Below are 24,719 nucleotides of genomic sequence, written 5' to 3'. Positions count from 1 at the left end.
AGAACGGATATCGCATTAATAGAAATACACTAGCAACATCAAAACTCTGAGAAGTTGCCTTGCGAAACTTTACGGGAAATTCTTTATGGAATTAGACATTTTTGTATGTCAGTTTAACACGGTTGCAAGATTTATGGCCGCATAACTGAGGGACGCATCACTGAATTCGATCTGAGATTCCTTACCTGAGCATAGAAGGATGCTGGACGGAGTTGGAGATTCTCCCCGGAATTGATTTAAAGATACGATTCGCTTTGCTGAGCGAATGGACAGTGATCGCCAAAAAAGGAATGGTAGTTCTTTTCCTTTCCAATTCACGGGAGCAGGGCTCTCGTTAGAAGTGTGTCAGTGTAGTAATAATACCTCAAAATTATGTGCATAAGTAATTAAATTGTTATTTCATTTGCGTTGCGTTCCCAGTAACCGAAAGACAAAAGATAAATCAATACTTATTCATTACAGTGCGTAGTGCCAAAAATCAAACAGCAAATCAATTTTATTTCTTATTAGTAGCTACTTAATAAAAATCATTATGGCAATTAGATAACTTTGGAAAGATTTGCTTTTAACATATTATGCTTACGAGTATTATAGTGACACTCCACACGTCCTCTTTCAGGAATGCTTTGAACACTTGGCATTAGGAATGCTATAACGAAGCTGCTACGCCTAAGATTACTGAAGACGTATGCCGAATAATTCTTGTAAAATTACTGTATTATGTATGTAATTCCTAATACAATAATTTATTATGTATGTAATTCATAATACAGTAAACTATATGTATACATGATAACACCAGATGTGAAGATACCACCTACAGGTATGAAAGTGTTAGCATACATCACCAGATGTGATACATGCTAGCACCTTCATACCGAAACGAAATGAAACAGTATCGCAGTTACAAACTATAAATAGCAATTTTATTATAGCTTTATAGCATTTATTATTAATGCTGTAAATCTATCAATTGGTATTTCTTAACTTTCAACTGATCTTTGTGGAGGGACGCTTTTAACTTTGCAGTTTATCTTTGCACTTAATTTTGTAATACATACGTATGAATGTCGCAGACAATCACCAATGTGTTGCATTTATATAGGTGCTATGCTGATTATTAGAATATTAAAGATGACTGCTTTGATTGTTCTATTATTATTATTATAATTATTTTGTCTAATGACAAGTATGAGATGAATTTTAAAGCATTTTGTATGCAACTTTTAAAATACGAACACTACTAAACACACATTTAAGCAGCTCAAACACATTTAATATAACAATATTTTAACAAAGCGTTTATGTACATAAATGACTACACAAAGCGTATCTATACAAAATATATGGGGCTTAAATTATGGGATGGTGTTATACAATATTTTAATATTATTTTTTTATCCAGTAACAGGAGTACAATTTCAGGAGCTTTTGTTCTGAAATTAATTATAATCAATACGATTTTTAATAGTTGATACGTACATATATTAGCGCTCAAACTAAAAAAATGCTTTCTCTCAATTTATATTATCTAGTTTACACTGAACGTTTCTAGCTGCAAGAAGTTATTTTTATCCTGCAAAGATTCAGTTAAAATTCGCCAACAACGTTAAAAGAGACATAAATATTCAAACTTAATATTTTTATTACCTTATTTTCTCTTTATAATCTATATTTCACTTCTTATAACCATGTAAATTACAAGCATCCATATTTACACAATATTAGTTTCAATTCGGTATTTACAAGAAATGCCAACAGCTAAAACTGTGTAGACATTTTTAACAAAAGTACAAACAACTAACCATTACATTACAATTTAATTGGCACAACACTAAGCTTAACATACTTGCCATATAGCAGAATTAGCTCATCTAAACGAGGAAGACAGTTATTATCGACGCAAAACAATGCACAAAATTACACAATAATTATGTACATTAAGTTCTTTAATACAGAATGAACACTTTTACCATAAAAATTTCCTGATTTTGAGTGTCTGTCTTAAAGAAAAAACTTCCTGATAAGTTACTTTGAACTATTTTCCGAAATACGAAAAAATATCTGCGCATATACTACTAACCACCAAGGAATATGTAGTGAAAATAATGCATTCCAAAATTATTATTATTTTATTGAAATATTTATCAAAATACGAAAAATATAACTGCCGCATATACTGCTATTTGCAATGAAAAATAGTGAATTTCAAAATGCTTATTATTTTATTTAATTACTGCGTTATTTTCGTTACATGCCTATTGATTAATATAAAATAATTAATGTTTAATAGTTAAAAATAAATAAATAAAATAATTAATAAGTTCTTAAATGCTTCTTTTAACATGATATTTTAATTTTGCCTTAAAATAACTTAATAAAATAAGATAATAATTTTAAAAAGCTAAAAATCAGGATATAAGAAATCTCAAAAATGATAATTTTCTGATTTCGACTTAAAAAAAAAACTGTTATTCTGTATTAAGTTTGCTACATATTAAATTAATATTCTTTTGAATAAGTCAAGTAGAAAATTATTCTAGTTCCAAAACAAAAATTACCAGATGAAGTTAATTAATTTTAGGATCAAAAAAACAAGAAATAAAATTAAATTAAAAATTGAGAAATTTAAAAAATTAAATTAACATATTTTCGCAAATGAATATCAGTGAAATAAAGGGTTTATTTAACATAACATAAGCACATTTGCATCTAATTAAAGTTTTAATTAAGAACTACGAAAACAAATATATCCGAATAATCTAAAGCAAAGATACATTTGAGAAGAATTCATATAAAGCAAACGCAAAACAGTGTCAGGCGAAGTTATGAAAGTGCCATTTGCTTCTTGAATAAATCAAACGATTTAATTCCCTCTTTTACTTTGTTTTTCAAAACTAAATTTCTTAGGCAAAGGAAGCGAATATGTAACTAGGACCGATTTTTTTAACTGCAATTTGAAAGAATTAATTTTGGCACTTTTAGAATTTTCACCGAATTCAGAAGTAGAATTCTTATCAGTCAAAAACTTGTTTCTTTATTTCTCCTTTTAAATTATTCTAATTAAGATGGTGTTTGTGATTATCTGCACACATGGGAGGGAGGGTAAAAATTCTTAAAAAATAAGAATAAACAAGCACATAAATGAAAACAATTAAAGTAAGTAAACAGAAAACATACAATTCCAATAAAAATAGGTGATATAATACAGATCTATGAAATATAAAGTAACATGAAATTAAGATTTTTTTCAAATGTTTCCCGAATTTTTCCTCGGAATCACTTTATAATCTTAGTGGAAGATTCATATTTTTAATAAAATAAAAACTTGCCTTTTGGGATGACTTTGTTTGCCTATCATATTTAGAAGTAAAATACAAAGTATTAATTTCTTAATTTACACAACTTAATGTTTTTCTCATAAAAATACTTTGACATATTTACAATTCAAGCAAAAGCATGGTTAATAATCTTCCTTCCTCAATTGAATTTGTTAGTTCACCATTCAAATTAGGTTAACTGGCATGTTACATTAGGTTCTTATTGGGCTTCATGCTTGTGTTGCTTTTTGGTCCATATCTCATGATGATGTCCACTCTTGAGATCAGCACTAAATGTTGCTGAAGTTAAGTTTCTCTTGTGGTTTCAGCATCGTGTTATAATGAAATTTTTAAGATAATTCACCATTAAAGATGATGACTATGAACTGACATTAACGTAGAATTAAGTATTTAAATAATGTAACAGATGTATTGTTTGAATATTATTAAACTTTCTTGTCAATCACACAGTTTCTTTAGAGACTTGTTCCTCATAGTCACATAGCTGTCGTAAGCTCGAATTCTTTTTCTATATTTGCCATAAGTTGCTCTTCTGTTAAATCGTAACTTGGAGTTTTCAGGTAAGGTCCTTGGTTACTTGGAGCAGATCTGAAAAAAGAAGATTAGAATCAATAAACACAAAAGTAAATTTAAAAAATAAATAAATGAAATTCATTCATAAATAAATAAATAAATTCAGACAAGCACTTAAATATCGACTATCGCTCATTTTAGCTTAAAATAACAAAATAATTGAAGATATCAATTATATCAAACTGCAAAGGACTTGCGAGAGAGACAAAAACCTAGATAGTGAGATTAAAGACATGATATTTTTCATAACAATACCAGGTAAGTAAAAATATTCAAATAATTTATATTTATTTACAGTGAAAAATTATCAGCATATTGTTAAAGTAAGAACAATCGGCTTAATTAACATAATCAAATTAGCTGAAATTATATTGCACGAGACAACGGAAAAATAAAAAATAAAGCCAATGTAAAACTCTGTTGTATACTGTGATGGCAAGCCCTTACCCTCCAAATTCTATTTCAACAGTAATGGACGTTAGCTAAAAAGACTATAAATAGACCGGTTTAAAGTTCACTCGCTTTCCTACCTTGTTTTTCCATTTGTGTGTTACGCATGTATGTGTGAATGAAGACAGCAACACTTGTCTGGTAACTTTTCGGCACTACAGTTTTCTTCAACAAGTTTTCGCGCGTGTTCATACAATAACTTAGTTTTATACCTGCCAACGAGGATGACCAACCAGCGCAATTTGTGAAAAAACAGCTGGACGTTTCACTTTCCTACCAAGTCATATAGTTTTCTGCAAGTATGGCGTTGACATTTAATTAGTAACTTTTACAATGTTTCAAGATTTTGTTAACTTCGAAGTACTGTTCTTCTACGACGAACACGAGTGTTATTTTGTGACTAGTGTTGTGTAGACTTTTGTGACCAATTATTTATCAATAGCTATCAATGTATTTTAAAGTTATGAATAAATGCATGTTTCACAGGTGATGGTAATACGTGTCCCTTTTTGCTACTGCATATGGGTAAGTCGATATTTATTTTTCATGTCATTTTAGGTTATTAAGGCACACCAAAATTAAATCTTAACATTGTCTTTTATTCGGGGTATTACGACAGCAGCGCAGAAAAATATTTAAAATATCTAACTTTAAATATTTCACTAGCAGTTTTGCTACCATGACTTTCAAATTTATTTTAAGCATTTTTTATAAACTTTCCTTTTTAGTTTACTACCGGCTTAAATTTTATAACATTTGGTACCCGGACTTTATAATTTCATACCATACACCAAAATCTAACAGCAGTTTTAGAAAGGGGTGAGGTAGGAAGTGCCCAGGGGGTGAATGGAAATGGGCGTCTCGTTGAATAATCAAATTGAGAACAGTGAAAAGTATCCTTTTTGGAACAGTCTATCATGATTTTGCTCTTTAAGGCTTTTAAGGAAGGCCGCCGAAACAGTTTTCGCCAGCGTGACAAATACAACAAGATCTAAGACCAGTCAATTAATTATACTACAGCAAATGTTTGATGAACAGTAATGACAGTAAAATTTGCATATATATTATCCTAATCATAGACTAAAAATTTGTTCGCGTTATTATTTTTTTGGCCATAGTTTATCAGCACTATGTGATCCCGCTGAAGTGAAAGTATGAGCTACTTCTACTCTTGCATCCTAACGCTTTGTAAACCAATTTACATCAAAATTTAATAAACGTTTCACAAAAAACATACTTCTATCGTAATCATACATTTGTTAATTTATCACCAGATTAATTCTGACATTATATATCATAAAATCTGAAAGAAAATTTTAAGAATAAGTCTTGAGGAGTTCAGATTCCTTTACTTCTCCTTTAAAAGCACGAGGATTGCTTACAAAATGCTAAGTTTAGGCATTAAAAATGCAATTAATCTAAATATTACAGTGAAAGACCAAAATTTGAGAATATCGATATTTACCGATGAATGTTAACACTTGACATATACGTCGATGAAATACCAAATATTTGGTTACATTCTTAGTCGTTCTGACCTTCGCCGGTATATGTCGATAAGTACTGATTTGTTCTGTAGGAGGTCGAAACGAGAAGCCGAAAAGAAAGAAGTGTTGCACGACTAAATGCAGTTGTAAAAGCAAGGAGCTCTTGTAATTGTGTCATAAGAGTTTAAGTTGCTACAATAAGTTTTCTTTTTCAAAATGTGGGCACTATTTTGTCTTCTTCCGACCACTCCTAAGGCCAGAAGTGGCGGCCATTTTACTGTGGAGGTACCTAATATAAGGGGTCACCGTTACTTCCTACGAAGGGACGGAGAGTTACAACCATACCTTCTACGGAATTCGAACCCGGGCCCTTCGGTATCGTAGTTGGCTCCCTAATCACTTTACCATCTGGGCGGATTTTTTCAATAAATAAGATTGTATAATGTTAGCCACATAATAAAGTAAGTTTATTATTGGTGTTATTTTCTTTTCTCATTTAGAATGCACTGTTCGTGTAAGTTACACAGTTTATTTTTGTGCTGTTACTTAAAATTTCTTCTATTTTGACATATCTTATAATATATTTTAGTAAGAAACTGTAATGTAAAATTGTTACAAAAATATTTATATTCACTACCCACCATCAGTGAACGGCAATGCCGATGTAAGTGAGAAATAAGGATATTTAGGCATCATTTCAGACATATATCAGGAGACTATGTGAATGTTGACATTCACCGGAAAATATCGACATTCTCCAGATTTCGGTCTTTCACGGTAACATAAATATTAGATATCTTATTTTTATAAATATAAAGAACATCTCCGTCAAAAATCGGGATTCGGAAAAAAAAAAAAAAACCACAATAATTTTGATTTGAAAATATAAGGAATGATAAATAATTGGTAACGAAGATTGTACCAGATAGCATTCCATGAACGACCAGGTAGAAATAGTTTTCTTAAATGCAATCAAGTAGTTACGCTTTGGTTGCACGAGTCTTCTTGGTTAATTTAGTTGTTAATTATAAGCAAACTCTCCTTCTTAAAATTGAATTTGCGTAAAAAGAACAAAAGTGTAAACTTTATATTAAGGATTAAGAGTTTTGTAATTTTGTTTAAGGAATTCCAGCTTTGTTTTTAACTGCAGCAAAGAATATAGAGGAAAACTTTAGGATTATTATTATTTTGCCTGGGCAGGTATTTATAATTTCAGCCTGTGCTACCACTTCTCCTTTCCGTTTGCCTAATAGAATGCAAATCAAGTTTGAGAGTATTTAAGCTGTGGTTTCGGGCTTGTAAGACACAGTGTGTTTCTAGCTGTCGAGGCCATTTTACCAGGATTAGTCAACTCTGATAAGATTTAATTATTCAGCTTTGCGTTATAGCTATTGTGATTTTAAATTGTTACGTTAATTGATTAAGTTAATTGAGAAGTTTTCAGCCAGTTAAAAATCAATTCGTGTAGCCTTTGGTTACTAAGTTTTAAATTTAAAATTTACTGTTATTTTAAGTTACGTCGCCAAAAGTGGTTGGCTGATTTTGTTTAGCTCGAGGTGTGCATTTTATGTTCAAAGTTCTGATTTAATAGAATGTAATTTAACCTTGTCAAGTCTTAATCGTTACCTTCAGACACAGCGATAATTCTCCCCGATTCCATTAGGAGTTTGCATATCAGTTCATGCTGCCAAAACAAGTTAAGCTGTAAAATTCTATAGCAGAACAAGTCAAGTCTGTAAAACTCTACCAAAACAAGTCAAGTCCATAAAACTGTAAAGCAGGTGTCATTCAAATTGGAATTACATGCATGTCGATCTGAAAACTGCCGACGAGCCAATTGTTTTTAGCAAATATTGCAGCAAAATTCTTTGCCAACAAAATAAAACATATAGTAACTAAATTTTTAATTTCGCTTACTAAGTATTTATCAAAACATGCATAAATTATAATATTAATAGCGCAAATGGATAAAATTAGATTTCTATTTATTTTCAATCTCAAATCTAAAGTTTGGTACATGAATGACATTTTTGTTGGTCACAACTTTGTAATTCAAATATATTGACAGCTAAATATTAAATTTCCAAACTGACATTTCTTTAAAATAATTCTAACGTCTTTAATTAATCAATAAATAACTTAAATTCAAAAAAAAAGTGAAAACTCTTCAAGTGGGACTAAACTTGAGAATAAATAGTGAAAAATCTAGTCACTTATTTATTAAATTTTCAAATAAATTAAAATACAAATGTTTGTATGTAAATACAAATTTGAGCGTGTTATGACGGTATACTGGAGAAACGTTACTACAGAAATTAGACTCATCACGGATTCTAGAGGTTCATCGGTCACGTCAAAAACGTTGTTCACAAATAAATATGTTCCCAAGCAAAGCGATTACTCTTAGTACATTTTTTCTCTTTTTTTCACAACTACGAATAAGAGTTAAATAAAATTGCATCTTTAGATCTTCGAATAAGATTTATTTGTATATTAGTGTAAATTAATAAGCTAAATTTACAGATTTTCTGATGCGTTATTCGCTTTAGTTTTTAATGCTAAGGCAATTAAAATAATGTAAACTCGGACTTCAAGTAATTAAAATCTCGAAATAATAGCAGCAGTATATTTTCAATAAATATATATTTGAAATATATTCACGGACCGTATAAAACTGCTTCGGGAGCTGCATTCGGTCCGCGGGCAGCTGGTTTGAGAACATTGCTCTAATGAGTCATAGTTAGCTGAAAAGTAAACTGTTGGATTATGCTGAAATAGGGATCGATTTCCTCGTGTGAAATAGCTAACATGAAATGGGAATGATGGAAAGTTATACCAGCTTCTCTCGAAACTCACTGAGCTTTCACAGAGCATTTTTAGGAAATCAATATCAAGTTGAACTTCACCTAATTTTAAGTATGTACCACAAATTTCTTCATTTCTTTCTCCATATAATATTCATAGGTGAGGATCCAGGGTCTTTAAGATGAAAAAAACGAATCGTTAGGATAAATTTCCGTCATTCAAATAAATGAAAACAATTTCCGAGCTTCTTGTTGCCGCACTGAATAAAACCCAAGCAGAAAGCAAAATGCGCCTAGTATGATTTAACTGCATAAAGAAAACAAAACAGCCTATTTTTAAATTTTATTGATTTCTTAGAGCCTACAATAACAACAGTGCAAGAAGCGTTAGAAACGCTATTAGCGAGAGCTGATTAGCATACTCCACGTGCGTTGTTTCTTTCCCTTTACTTGTTATTACGTGACCAAAAGGAAAGGAAAATCACGAACATACAAACGACTTCGTTTTCTATCCCAAACACTAAATTTTTAAAGATAAATGATAGGTTTTCCACGTACAGAAAACTTTCTGCTTAGGGAAGTTCATTTATTTACGGACTAAAGAAAGAAAGTTTCTAAAAGAGAAGTGGAATAACGGCAAAGCTAAAGTATGCAATTTTATTATCGAGTTCGTTGCCATTCGGCAAACTGTAAGAAATTTATCTTGCAAATAAAATCTGTCTGTTATTGGATCCACAAGGCATGCTTTTGTGTTTGCAAGCTCATCACGTTTCGGTTTCGACAAACTTCTTCTCGTGTTTCCGGCCAGCTTTCTCCACCTCCTAGTCCTTCTGTTAGCTGTCCCAAACATGGCTTGCTGATCACCAAAGCTCAGGGCTTCACGCCTCTTTTTCTTTTGCAAGGCTATCTCAAATAGAGAAGCTTCCTCTTTGGATTTTTACATGCGTCAGGACCTTAAGGGGACTCATTTAGGAATCTGGAAAAACAAGTAGTAATGCATCTCCCGCTGCATGCCAGAATAACCAACAAACTATCAAAGTATCAGGCAACAGCCTGTATGTCTGGGTTTGAACTCGCAACACGTCGAACTACCAGCATTCAACGGTCTAGACCACTCGTGGGGCTAATTCGTGGGGGAAATGCTTCAGTATTCATTATGTTTAGTTCACCCAGTTTATTTTACACCTTTTCCTAATACTGCTAATGTAATAAGTTTTTTACTTCTTTATTCGAAGTAAAGGATTTTTTGCAATCACCAAAAATTCCGGGTATCATATATCAACAAAAATATACATTTTGACCGCTCTCGAATGCAATTTAAAGATGTTTCTGCGTGATATCTGTACATAAGGGCAGAATAAAAGACCCCTTTTTCCCCAAACGGATTATAAAATTGATTTAAAATGGATTCGGAAAAGATTTTTTCGTGACGTCTGTATGTACGTGTGTATGTATGTGTCTCGCAGGACTCAAAAACGAGAAGCCTCAGGACATTGAAACTTTCTATATAGGACTGCTATGATATGTAATTGAGCACCTGCTTTTTGGTTGCAATCGGCAGCAGCAAAAGTATATAAATATATATATATTATTATAAGAAAGGTTGTAAGAACAATAAAAAAAAGACCAATTTTTGGTCAAAATATTTTGCGCATTGTGCTGCAAAATTAAGGAAATGAGAAGATTATATACCCACTCTGATACTCGGCTTCCTCAGCTCATGTTTGTTTATTCTTATATTTTGGCAAATTGTGCATTTTTTGCTTTAAAAACTATTGAATTTTGTTGTTCTCTCCTTCCGATTGGGACATACTTTTAGTAATAGTAAATAAATGTATTTCCATTAATTAAATTTGAATCGTTTGAAGATAGGATCATATATATACACCTTAAAGAATACTTGATCCATTTTTGAAGGGTACTTTTCCAAACAGTTAAAAAAGTTGTCAAATTAGACTTACATATTTAACGTAAATAAACAATAATAAATATTTTTTTTTTTTTTTGTTTTTAATTATGATTAGATCATGCACTTTTTGTTATAATTTATCTTTGAAAATATACATAAAAATTATAAATAAAATTTTATGTATTTAAAATTAGACTTCCAAAAAACTGAAATTATTGCTTTTTTAAAATAAAGCATCAGAACCTTGCAATCGCACTAACAAAAGTAACAATTGAGTATTTCTAAAAGAATGGCAATGATAGTTATCAGAGAACTCAATTATAATTTCTTTCATATCATTTCTGATCAGAAAATCCACTTTTTCATTCTATTTAACCCATACGACCAATAGCTGAGAATCTTCTCAGGGAATAGTAAGTAGTCTTCAATAACACAGAGTAATCTTTCAGTTGAGAATCTGATAATACAAAGTTATTCACATTCATGTATTCTATTAAAATTTTATTTACATTAAAAATTAATTTCATTTGCATTAAACACTCATTATTCTTGTTTTATATCCATTATATAGATTTTAATTTATATTGTTATATAAGTTTCATCCCATGTTAAATTGGCTGCAATAAAGTCAAATTAGCTATGTCTTTATTACATTGAACTTAATCAAGGGAATAATTATAGCCTAGTATTAAGTACTCTCAGAAAAAATTCCAATCAGAAAAAAAAAAAAAAAAAAAAAAAAAAAAAAAAAAAAAAAAACACGCCAAAGCAAAACTCAAAATTAGCAAAAAGATAGTCTTGTATTTGGCTTAGATTTAGACGAAAAACGCAATCGATTTCAAGGGAAAACAGGCCCCTCTTCATCAGAAGCAAAGAAATTTCCAAGACCTGTAAGGCTGTTTCTTTGCTAATTTTGAGGTTCTCAGAAAAATATGATTAAATATCATTCATTGGAGCTTTAAATAAAATTCTATTTACATAGTAAAAGAAGAAAAGGAAATTACCAGGCAATTGACTCCAATTTACTTTTAACTTTAGAATCTTTAAGTCTACAGCACAGAAAAATGTTTATATTTATATGATACTGTAAGAATTATGTTAATTTTATCAACAGTTAAATTTTGAGTCAAAGTTCCTTTCCTATCGATTCTTAACTTCAACTTACACTTCCGTCCAGAACGTAATTTTAGAATCACGTCTGAATATATAATGAGCAAGAGCGGTATTTAACCGCGAAGTTCTTCGGTCTTAGTGAGAGAGATACCAAGTATTCTGTCTGCACGCGTCTGCCTTTTTAGGCTACTCTCTCGTAAGCTATTATTACACTCAGCCGTACTTTAGGCCCTTGATAGCTTTGCAGTCTATTAACGTTAAGGGGCCAACTCCATTAAAACTTTGATAGCTTCGGCTGTGTCTCTTTTAGTTTAGATTAGGTTTAGTTTACTTCTTAGCCTAAGTTCAAGCCCAAGTGTCGGCGTTTACTGTACATTCCAAGACGGAGTTCTGTTAAATATTATTTGAATAATAAAGGGTTATTTACCCTTCTATCTTTTTGTTTCTTGTCACACGAACTCAAGCGATTATTCGCTTAGCAGTTCTTAAGATTCTACACGTTCAACTATAACTTAGCATTTACAAAGTGAGGAACTCTACAATGTGAATAAAAGTTTTAATTTACGTTAAATTCAAACAACATTTAGAAACAATGATGCGTATAATTATCAAGTTTTTGAAAAATTTAATCTTTTTCAAAATTTGTTGTTTTGCATTCTTCTTATCTATATGCATAATATAGATGGGAGTGCAGGTTTAATATAGAAATTAAATTCGATTGAACATATTTTCTATTGCATAATATAAAATTTCTAAATTGTGTTAGTATATAACTATGGAATTTAATAGGCTAAACAAAAAACACTTGTGTACAAAATTAAGAGAATCTACACTCTTTAACTAATTTCTGAAAAACTAATGAACAGATTGTAATGAAATGTGGTATTAATATACATATTATAACATAGAAAGAGATGTACAGCTAGAAAGACACTTTATGTACCAATGATATTAGTAACGCTGATAGTGCAGGGATGTCCAAAATCCTCGTTATGACGTCGAAGTGAAAATTTTTCAAATATGAGGTATGATCCCCTTTCACAGGCTGGTCGCGCAGGGTGACGCCGTACTGGACAGGAGGCAGTTCAGAAGTCCCTGTGGCAGTCGATTCCAGTCATGCAGCAAGGCAGTTTCCAATTTCTAGGTGGTTTTCCAAGCGAGATGGGAGATGAAATTGCTCTTCAAATTGTCGTCCATTAACAGAAGCTCAGAACCAACTGTGTTTCTAAATAGTCGAAAATAGGACTCAAGATCTTCTCTGTGTACCTCATAGCACCCAAGGAGTCTTTTTCAAACATATCAGCTGAGCGGGGCCTTCCGACATAATTGCCTAACCAAACCATTACATCTCATCTCCACCGTCGTTGTGATCCTTTTCCCTGATGAGAGAGGGATAGTATAGTTTTCCAGGCTCTCTCCAAATACAGTTAAGCCGAGAATTAGTATCCAGAATGAATCTCGACTCATCTGTAAAAAAGCATCGTACTCCATTAAAATCACAGCATATTCTCTGCACGGAGCTAAACGCGCTTTCTTGTGTACTGGTGTAAGCGGGACGCAAACAGTAGGCCATCTGGTATGCAGCATCCTCATAAAGCCTTCGGTAACTGTAAATCGTGAAACTCGAGTTCTAGTGACAGCATACACCTCACGTAAGAGTTGCTAAGCTGTATCAATCCTTTCCCATTGCGCTGAAAGTGCCAAATAACGATCCTCATTCATCGTTATGACCTTGGTCGACCTTGTCTAGATTTTCTCCATATGGATCCAGTATCCTGAAACAGTATCCACAAATTGCAGACGAAACTGGACGTTACATTGAGCTCTTTAGCCACTTGCGCTTGTGATTGGTCTGTGTCCAATCCACGGACAATTTTTTACCTCATTCTGTCATCCATATGTTTGTGACTTCTCATTTTATCTGACAATTTATAAAATTTACCAAACGCTTGCGAGAAACACGGCCGATATCGTGAAAGAGTAGGAGCACATAAACCGCCGAAACTCCTCGTGCGTGTATATCCTTTCTACGACCACAACTCCACAGACACGCACGTGTATGCTTATGTGCTTGGCACAGAATATTTCATAATTCTTCGGCAGCTGAATTAGTATTTTTAGTTATACACTTCGTAAGAATAGGTACTTTTTTTTTTTTTTTCAAATTCTATCAATTTTGGACACGAATATACGTAAGTAAAAAGTTTTCTCAGCATATTTTTGAGGTATTTAGTAAAAGTTCTGTTTGAAATCCCAGTTTTATTTAAAACTTTAAAAAATAGCTATAACATGAATACATAAGGTTGAAGATTTTATTTCCTGCAGAAATTTAAAATTAAGCAACTACCAATCGTTCCAAACGTTAGGTTAGGTTATAAGGTATTTCTCCCACTTCCCTAGCGTGCCTTTATGGTGTAACGGTAGCACGCTGGGCCGGTATTCCAGAGGTCCGTGGTTCGATTCCCGGCGAAGGCGGTTGCATATTTTTCATCTTTTCTGCTTCCAATTAACCTAATGACTCTACAAGGTTAGGTTATTTAATTACGGCAAAGTCTCGAGGGCTATCTGCTTAAGGGAAGGGATGCCTTCGTGGAGGACTTTCTAAGGAAAACTGGGTCGTATACACGTTACACATGGGGAAAACCACGAAAACACCCATGCAGCCAGCCCGTTCGCGGGATTCGAACCTCGGACCGAACTACCAGTATTCAGCGACTTTACCGCTCGGCCGCTGGTGAGCTCCCAATGGTTCCAAAACTTGTCTCCTTAAATAAATTAACCATGTTTCCCAAATTAAAAGTAAGTTTCATTAAAGGGAAATAAAATTGAGAATAATAAATATGAGAACGAATTTACGGTACCTGGTTCTACGGTGAGGTAAGCCATCCAGCCCCCTTCAAGGAAGCAAAATTTAAGGGAAAAAATTATATTATTGAACTAACATTTTAATCTACATAATATTTAACACTAGAAAATAATATAATTTCAAGCTGTTTTCGAAAGTTTTCATTTAAAATCAGAAATAAATGTGTCATATTAAAATTTCTGTTTCTTCTTGCCAAAAATTTCCTGAATAGATATCCTGAATAGTTAAATATATTTATATACATTTAAAATGCAAATTTATTTAGCCTCGGGATCTCCTTTATACGAAATGTTCACTGATTTTTCTTTCAAGTATTGTTTTAATTGCGTATATGGCATTTTTTCGTTTTCAAGATTGCAGTGATTAGTCAATACATATTATTTTTTAAATAACAACAAAATTATTTACATTATCATAGTTATCAACTGATATTGATTTGTATCACTGAGCGCTTAGATGAACATTGTCTTTAAAAATAACCTGCTTATTTCTCCATGCAAAGCTATGGCGCACTATTATTTACTTATTCCGTATACATGGTTTTCCCATGGTCCAAAAATTTTGAAATTGAAGAAAACAAACTGTATAAAAATTAGCTATGTTAATAACATAATAAAACGCAGGAGCCAAATATTTCCCAACGTATCTTCCCACATCAGTTTGTGTCGTCGAAATAAATTCGCATGGTGTTTTGTGGAATTATTTTACTGTTAACTTTGTTTGTCGAGAATGACTTTATTATTATGTACAGCTTAGAAATTATACTTGGTACTGTACAGTATGTATATGAAAAACTCCCGTTGTTTTATCTCTGAGATGTTAAAATCTTTAATCTTAGAGGAGGCCCAGTTTAAATGTATAGAGTACGCTATTTAATATCAGTGTTTTTTATAGTATTTTAGATAACGTATTTAGTAACATAAAATTTTCATAATTTATCTTATTATTATTTAGTAAAATACCCAAAACTAACTAACTATATTATATTCAAGTATGATATATGAAATATCTCAGTATAATATAACATTCAGTATTACTCGTAGTTTCATATGACAATTATAGGTCTGAATGTAGTTCCTGTATATATATGAACACTTTTGTACATTGATTTATTTTGGAAAATCTGAACCATTTATATTACATGTATTACATTACAAATCATTCAAAAGTTTAAGAATTAGTCTAAGAGATAAGTCTAAGAGATTCTTGAGTCTAAGAGAGTCTTGATATATGGGAAAAATTAACTTTTAATGCTATTTAGAAGAGTGTTTCTTTCAGTGGTTAATGCTTGTAACAAATTTTAAATATTTAAATAATCTGTATCTTTTCATTTGAAAATAGGAAAGTAAATTCATGAATCTTTGTATTGGGAATTAAATTGAAAAACTGAATAGAGAACTGCCTATGCATCGTTTCTAAAATGCAATAACAATACGGAACGTATTGATATCGACATTTAAGATAATATTATACTTAAACTAATCGCTACGTGGCCAGCCTTCGTCTGGACTTTAAATGTACCGTAAAAATGCCTGCCAAACATTAAATTTAAAACCTGCACAGAATTTTAACTGCAGTATAACTTTATAAAAAAAACTCAATAAAAATGTATCACATATAAAAAATTTACTATGAAATAAACAATATCTCTTAATACAAATATTTAATAGCCTAATAAATAAATTAACCAACTTCCCGTTGCCAAATCTTAGGAATTCAAATGGTATAAAGGAAGTTAAAAACTTTGTTTCCTAAAAAAATCATACAAAACTTTTTATATAATTAAAATTATATATAATTTAAACATAATATAAAAAATTACAATGAAATAAGCAATAAATCTCATATTTTCAAGAGAAACAGTCAGCAGTCCAGTATCCAAAGCAAAGAATGAAAAACTGTTGCCGAAACCACATTTCTAAAACAATGAAACTATCATCAGAAAGAAATACTCTTTGCCATTAGCTCATAAAGAGTGAGAGGAAAAAATGGAATTCTTTCTACATGCGCTTCAGAATAAGAAGATTGCGATGTGCGTGTTGCGTTTTCAAAAATCAAAAGAAAATACGCAGCATTTTATCTCATATTTTCAATAGTCAGCAGTCCAGTATACAAAGTATTGAATGAAAAACTGTTGCCAAAACCACATTTCTAAAACAATGAAACTCTTCAAAATCATGCGATTTCATCAAAAAAGATAAAATTAAAAAAATCTGATTCGAATATTGAAAAATTCGCTTTGCGGTGCACTGGCTCTTGTCTAGATGCACCTATGTACCAAATTTCGTAGCCGTGGGTCTATTAGCTTACGCGCAGCATGAACGAAAGACACCACACACAGGCAGACTCTTTCTTTCATTAGATGTAGAGATAACAGCGAACAGGAAAGATTTTTCCAGCTACGAACATAAGCAGAAATGATGTTTTCTGATTTTCTCCCTATCTGTGTAATACGACATATTAATTCGAATATATAAATACATTTTTTTTACTTAATATCGTTGCGATGGGAATGTACATATATGCAAGCACGCTGTTGTTTCACGGTTGGTTTTATAAAACACAGCTTTAAAAATGTATGTTATCTTAAAATGTGATGATCCAGCCATAACAGTAATACATATACCTTCATATTTCCGTGTTAATTTTAAAATAACTGAAACCCGCTGTAACAAGTCATTGCTTAATAGGTTTGATCAAGAAAAAGGTGTGTAGAGCATCTCGTGTTCCTTAACTTTAGAAGATTAATAAACTTGTAAAGGGAAGATATGAAAGAGTATCTTATGCAATTCCAGCAAGAGATTTATGAAGTACAAAAGGAATAAGCTGAACTTCATAGCTAGGTGACAAGATCTTGCTACGTCACAGAAAATGGTACACAGAATGCTGCATCTTTTTCGACTGTTTGACGTGTGGTTATTCATCGTTAAAAATTTATTTATCAGTTGGGTATTCGATTTAAAATATGAAAATGATTCCGAAAAGAAAGGAAAAAATATCTGTACAATAAACGTTTATTTAAAACTCATAATTACTGTACTAAAAGAAGAGAACTAATTTATCCTGTAGCTTCATGAGAATAATTGATTAAATAACTCCTTTTAAAAAAATCATCACAGATTTATTTCTCGAATACTAATAAAGTGTAGGAACCTAAACAGTGAAATCGACTTACACTGTCAAAAGTATAAGCCATCTACCTTTCTAATTATTAATTAACAATAGCCCTTTAACTCCTCTCGTTATTCTAAAAATAACAAAGCAATAATATTTCTAACATAATCGTTTACTTTGCAATTCTGAAAAAGATCCGCCATCTAATCTTTATTGCACACTTAATTGATGAAATCGTAACCTAGTATCCGAATATTTATCTGCTATGTGACCCAGGATGTAATCTGGTATAAAAGAACTTTGCTGCGCAATCTCGCTTCTCTTTTGTGTCGACCCTTCTTCCTGGCTGCTCGTTGGTTTACCGCTCTCTTTGGTTTGTTTACTACTAACTACGCCGTTATCTAAAATGTGAAATGCTACATGAAATTGTGGTGTGTTTATTACGTACACGATGATGTGTGAAGAAGAATATGTTGGATAATTAATTTGTTGTCCAGGAATGAAAAGTGCGATCAGTTCGCCCATGTCTGTCTACTGGTCTCTCCTTCGTCATGTATCATTCAAACTGTCCAACAAAATACATGTACATGTATATGTACAGCAAAATACATACATGTATACGATAATAATAATTAATTATCTCGATGACTGTGCGATATACACGTATGTAATAGGATAACTTGGAGAAAGCTGCAACGGATTGGCGATGGTTCTCAGCGTTATAATGACTCGGAGAAGCTTTACTGCATAGTTAGAAAGATGGCACTCGAAAACAGACATAGCTATAAGTTCTGCACTTAATTTTACTCCTGTATAATGAATTCTGAGGACACATATTCTTCTTCATTTCACATCATCATTGTGGGTGCCCTATGTACCTCAAAGATTTATACAGATTATATTTTAAGAGCAATGGAAAATAGCTAGGATAGGTTAAGCGAACGAAGTAGCGACCTGACGGCAGAGAGGAAGAAGCTAAAGTGCGCAGTTATCCAATTTAGAGGCTTACCAAAGGAAGGTTTTGGGTTAGGTTGCTTATTAAGTGAAAGGTTTCGGGTTTCAAAATTTTGAATTCAGGTTTCGAATTAGCTACGTCAAGAGCGTTATGCAAGCCATGTGACATAGCCTGATTTAGAAATCACACAGTCCAGAAAAGTTATTATTTTTAGAATAGAGAGGGAGAATTAAGGTCTATTGATAGTTTAAATTATAATTTTGAGATTTACACATGTTTTATTGAAATTTACATTTTTTAATGTTACATGTACATATGTTTGAAAATTATTAATTTAAATAAATATTTTATTTATTAGTTTTTGCCTTTAAAAAATTCATTCAAACGTACGAAGTGACGAAAGGCCATCATACCTAAATTACTGCAAATTTTTCGGAGAGGACTTATTCCCCTTGATAAATCAGTCCTCTTCCGAGAAATCAACAATAATTTACTCTTTTACGTAAGTACTTTATTTGCTCTGTATGTACTATTCTTTTTCTTTGCTTTTCATTTTACTTTAAAATGTACGTTTTTGATGCACATTAAGTTTTAAACTTCTTTTAGGTTTATTACAATAATAGTTTTCTCGTTGTAGTCTTAAGAATTAACATTTCTTATTTTCAATTTGCAATAGATTTACATTTTCTTATAATCATAAACAGAAAATTAATAATTATATATTTACAAGTAGACAGATATGATCTAAATATTTTCAAAATATTATATATATATATATTATACATATATTATATTATACATATATTATACATATATATATATATATATATATATATATATATATGTATAATAATTCTAATAATATTTAGATCACAATATATATATATTTCTAAAATGCATTGGTTTTTAAATTATTTTTTCTGAAAAATTGCTTAGTTCTCAAAATCTTCATTATTGGTATTTTCCTTTTAGACCTTTATTTTAATTGCTAATTTCTCAAGGTACCACTTTATTGGTATTTCTTATTGGACATTCTTCACAATGTATTTACTTTTGGTTTTGACTTTTACCCTTGCCTGCATGAATGACGAAACACGAATTGAATGATTGTAGAGTTAGGTTTGGAGGCAACTTCCCCTTGATAAGTCTGTCTCCTGCCTGCTGAACAGTCATTTACTTATGCATTTTAAGAAAAAAATTAGATTAATTTTAATTTGCTAAATTGGTAAATTTATTTTCATGGTTTGGTTTTGCACTTGATTTACTTATATTATCTGAATTTAAATGATATTGTAGATTAGTTCAAAAATTAAATCTTTTATATTTTTGCACATTTTTTAATTATTTTAACTTTAAATTTGCTTTTTACGTATATACATGTTTGTTAATATATATATATATATATATATATATATATGTATATATGTAATAATTCTAATAATATTTTTTAAATATTTAGATCACATCTATATAGTATATTCTAAGGGTTTTCGAAATCATGTCATCATTATTCAAAATGTAGTCGATGTTAACTGTAATATGTTAACAAGAACAAAAGCAACAGCAATAATAATAATAATAATAACACAAATTTATCAACTTTGTTGTAAGCCATAAGATAGGCTGTAAGGGTCCAGTGGTCTTCCATCTAATGTCTCCTCACATAAATAATTTAAATCTGAAACGCTAATTTTAATTAATGAATAAAAAGGAAATGTATTTTATTTCTTCTTAAAACACTACGAAGAAATCTTCTTGGATGCCTTCATTCATATCATTTAGAGGATCTTTGTAAAAAATACAATATTGTCACTTGTATCACTTATAATATATAGTATTGTCTAAGCACATGCAAGCCTCATGCGCAAGTGATCTAGAAATAAATATTTAGTCTCGTCTTGAATAACTGAGTCGTGAATTTATTAATGAAGGCACAAATTAGCAAGATAAATAAACAATCATTTTCTACGTTACATCTTTGGTTTCGGGGTATAAGGTTCTGTTTAGTTTTACTTTTGAGCCTTCAGAATTCTCTTATTTCCCCTCGCATTTCGTCGCCAGGATATACATGAAGTAGGTGTACGAGAGTGTTTAATCTGTTGGAGCGAAAAGGTTAGAATGTGATTAGTGTTGAGTGTGATTCCGCTAGTGAATCGCACGTCTGCTATTTGTTAGCCAGAAGTTAATCTTAGTGGCTACGCATTCTGGTCGTCTAATTAGTCTATCGCCGAAGTAGATTTCTGAGTCAGACTTTTAGAATAAATTGAATTGTATAGTCTGCTAATGCATTTTTACAGTTTACAAATTTATTGTTAAATTACTTTTAAGCTCTCACAGCAAGTGGTCGGTGTTTTGTGTAAGCACGTAAGACCACGCCTTCTGTTATACAGCTTTGTGATGAATAAAATGGTCTTTTACACAATTTCCCTGTTGTGTTCGTTTTCACGCCTGTACGAGAATTCGCAAGGTACGAACTTTGAGTTGATCTAGTTACTATTTCCATACTTGCAAAACATACTAGATCTCCCAGGGTTGGCTATGATCTTATTGCACTTCAGAAGCCAGACGATCCATTCTTATTTCAATGTGTTAGACCTCTGGAGAACAAAGGAGTGCAAAAATAACAAATGGACCATCAAAAAGAAATTTTGAGTTCATCAATAAGGTGGTAGAAAAATTAACAAAATATATTTTAAACATATCTATTACTTCAGAAGACATTATGATCCGAAAACCGAGTAGAAACTATGTATGTTTTTTATTTTATTTTTTATTTTAAACACATAAAACCTCCTCGTACACCACAGATATACAACACGGAGCTTACAAAATTAAAACATTAAAACATAAGGTATTAAATGCATAAATAAAACGAACATAAAAAGAGAACAACAGTCTAGATTTCACAAAATCAGATACATTCACTGGTCAAGTCACGTCAAACCTTTTCAAATCGTTCTGCAAGCGTAACCTAGAAGCATCGAAGGTAGGGCAGGAAGTATTAAATATTCCACATCTTGGGAACTTTTTTTAACATTCACACAAATTATTTGATCTTAGACTGAAACGAAAGAGGTAACTTGCAAATTCACCGTGACCAGGTAAAAACTGAGATGCTTTAAAATTAATAAAGAGGAAAGAGTGAGAATTCAGTCAATGGCAAATGGAAAAAAAAGAACATTTTGGTGCACTCAGCATTAAAAAATGAAATATATTCTTCATTCCATTTCGAGAAAAGCATATGTGTGTGTGCATACATACATACATACTCTTACGAATTTTGTATATAGATATATAGATTGTATATTGATTTTAGTGCAATTATATGTGAAATCGTTGTATTTTTCTGTGTAAGTAGCGCGTAAAATCTAAAGAGAGAAGCTATGCCGAAAAAGTAAGAATATAGTGCCAAGTCTATTTAACATTGAGTAAATGTATATTTCGGTAATTTGGCTAGATATCGTCAAGCTGACAACGGTTTTGGAGACTTATTTTATCGCCAAATTTGACGAAAAATCGGCAAAAGTCGGCAACCATTTTGGTTTGGTCTCTGTACCACCATAATAAGCATTGTAATCGAATAAATATAATTGATCACTGTATTAGCTGTAACCGTAATTCGATCCTCATATCGCTTTCCAGTAATTTCAAGAAGAAGGAAGTACTAAAAATATCTCGGCCGCCGATTGAAAAGTATGTAAGGCCGAAGAGAGCATCTACTCTCAGTTGTTTTGTTATTGATGTTGCGAATTGCTAGTTCAGCGTGAACTGAAATAGCTCTGTTATTTTTCTCTTTAGATGCGCTTTGCTTTGTATTGTGTTTAACGTTGTTAGTGGTTTGAAGTATAACTACTGATTCTAGCCTGTGATACTGTGGAATTTTGTAGAAAATTCCAGAACTTTGAAGTGTTTCTTGATAAAAATAAATTTTGTTATCCTATCGTTGGACCTGTGGGCATTCAATCTATAACGAACCCATACGCACGTAACAATATACATCTGAATCCGATTCACATAACAGAAGAGTACCCTTTTAAGATGCCCAGTATGTTCACTTTCGATTGTCCAGTAGACATCTATGTCAAAGAACCTCTAAGACGTAGAGAATCCTGAGAGGTTCTTTGTTTATGCGATGACTCATTTCGCCTCACACACTTCCTAATATATGACTGTCGACCACTGTCTTAGCATTAGTAATTTGGATGTAAAAATCCTGGAGCCGAAGATATAAGAAAAAAGAGCAAAGTCCTGACAAACTTTCACAAAAGAAAGAAATATGAATACTTATATTGATTCTGCATTAAAACATCATTTGCTTGTCCTTTACTGGTCATCATTTACTGGTCAGCTTACTCGCACTTTCTTTTATATACTATTATAAAATATCACATTAAAGGTCCATGTAGTAGGAAGCGAAGAACAAGCTTAATAGAGGGTAATTATAGTTATTTTTATTCAACTGTGGCATCAGCCAGCCTTTTAGTTGTAGTTCAGTTGGAGCTAGAGGGAGCGGCCCCCTCCGGAAAGCATTTTTCTGTGAAGCATAATTTTATAGGGGTAGTTTCATGTACCCATGGGAGTAGAAAGAAGTACTGGTATTTAATGGATTATACACGTACCTAAGATCACTGTAGCTATCTACTTTAGGGGTAGGATGCCTTCTTGAAGGAAAGTTCTCCTTTTAAAAGCTTAGAAACAAAGAAGCGACCCATATTAATATATGGTGGAGACAGTGTATTCATATATCAATGCCTATGGGAATACAAAATTACCTATCCTTAGGCATAAACTACGAAAAGATTTATGCAACCATTTCATATTTTGGGATCTAATGTCATGTCCAAATTACCAGTAGTCAGCTTCCTTATCTACTCAATAATAAGAAACATGAAACACTGAATTATAAAACGAATCTGAGTTCCGAAAACTATTGGTTTCATGTTGGACAGCGTATTCAAAGAAATCAACAACGAGATTTCGACAGCTTCATGTCCTTGTTATATCTTACTTACTGTAATGATAATTTCAAATGAAAACACAAGTATCAATTAAATCATGATTATAATTACATACCATATATTTCCATGTAAGAGTAGAAAATTTTCAGATATTATTCTAAAGATAAATTACAGGAACACACTGGCAGCCGAACGGCAAAATCGCTGAATACTGGTAGTTCGCTCTGGGGTTCAAATCATGGCGAACGGCGTTTCATGGTTTTCCCTCCTTAGAAAGTCTTCAATAAAATCATCCGTTCGCTTAGGCAGATGTTCCTCGAGTGCTTTGCCAAAATTAAACAAACCAAACCAAACCAGGGTAAATTGCAGTGGTCGCCTTAATATACGGATTCGGTAAACTTGCAATAGGTAAACTTGCAATGTACGTTCCCGTTAGCCGAATGCAAGCGATAAATTGGCAAATATCGCCGTTTTTTATTTAAATTTCTGAAGTTTACGAAAAATTAATATTAAATTATATTCATTTTATGAAAAGGAGATTTTTATTTCCAAATCTTTTATGATGACGGTTTAGTGCGTCGTGTCCAAAACCAAAAATATGATGTTAACGAAATTTGCACCCCGCTGTCTAGACTCTTAAACTAGTTTTCCGTTTAAGGAAAAATGCCGAGCAAAATGCTATCATCTGCGGTTTGGAATTTGTCGTTTAAATGACTTCTCTTCCCTCTGAATTTTTAGACAAAATATAAAATATTTTCACCTTATAAATTCTTTAAGCACAGATACCACAGGTCGTATGCAATGCAACAGCCAAATGAAAGGGGGGGGGAAATGTGTTAGTTTTAGATAGGGTTGCCAGAGTTACAGCTATCATTGTTGGCGTTTTACATTTTAGCGATTTGATTGAAAAATAAACTAGTCGTTTTACCTGCTTAGCTACAATTTCGCCCGCGTGGCGACATGTCTGAATAATAGGAATTTTTATTTTGGCTTCTGTGCGGGTTTTTAATTTTGGGTAAATATTTGAAGAAAAACTCATTTTCGTTTTATTCACGGATCGGCTTATATTCGAAAACATACATAATTAAGCAAAAGTATCTCATGGAGAGAGAAGTTTTTTTTTTTTTTTTTTTTTTTTTTTTTTTTTTC

General features: G+C 31.8%; 1 protein-coding gene across 2 annotated transcripts in view; it reads right to left on the bottom strand.

The window, feature by feature from the left end:
- Positions 1-1,066: 1,066 nt before the first annotated feature.
- Positions 1,067-24,719, bottom strand: part of LOC118182093 (uncharacterized) — a 145,136-nt gene continuing 121,483 nt past the window's right edge. Inside the window, exons 6-7 of one of the 2 annotated variants that reach the window (XM_085813399.1) lie at positions 14,539-14,571; positions 1,067-3,929 (exon numbers count right to left, since the gene is read on the bottom strand). In XM_085813399.1, coding sequence (XP_085669525.1) covers positions 3,818-3,929; positions 14,539-14,571 — 145 coding nt within the window. In that variant the 3' untranslated portion in view covers positions 1,067-3,817. The remainder of the gene's footprint in view (positions 3,930-14,538; positions 14,572-24,719) is intronic. The other variant, XM_085813400.1, reaches the window with a different exon arrangement.

This window comes from Stegodyphus dumicola, chromosome 3 (genome assembly GCF_044657685.1).
Source record: "Stegodyphus dumicola isolate Sdum_Otavi_A_Nest chromosome 3, ASM4465768v1".
In the NCBI taxonomy this organism is placed as follows: domain Eukaryota; kingdom Metazoa; phylum Arthropoda; class Arachnida; order Araneae; family Eresidae; genus Stegodyphus; species Stegodyphus dumicola.
Note: the sequence above shows the minus strand (reverse complement) of the source record. Positions and strands in the feature narration are given on the sequence as shown.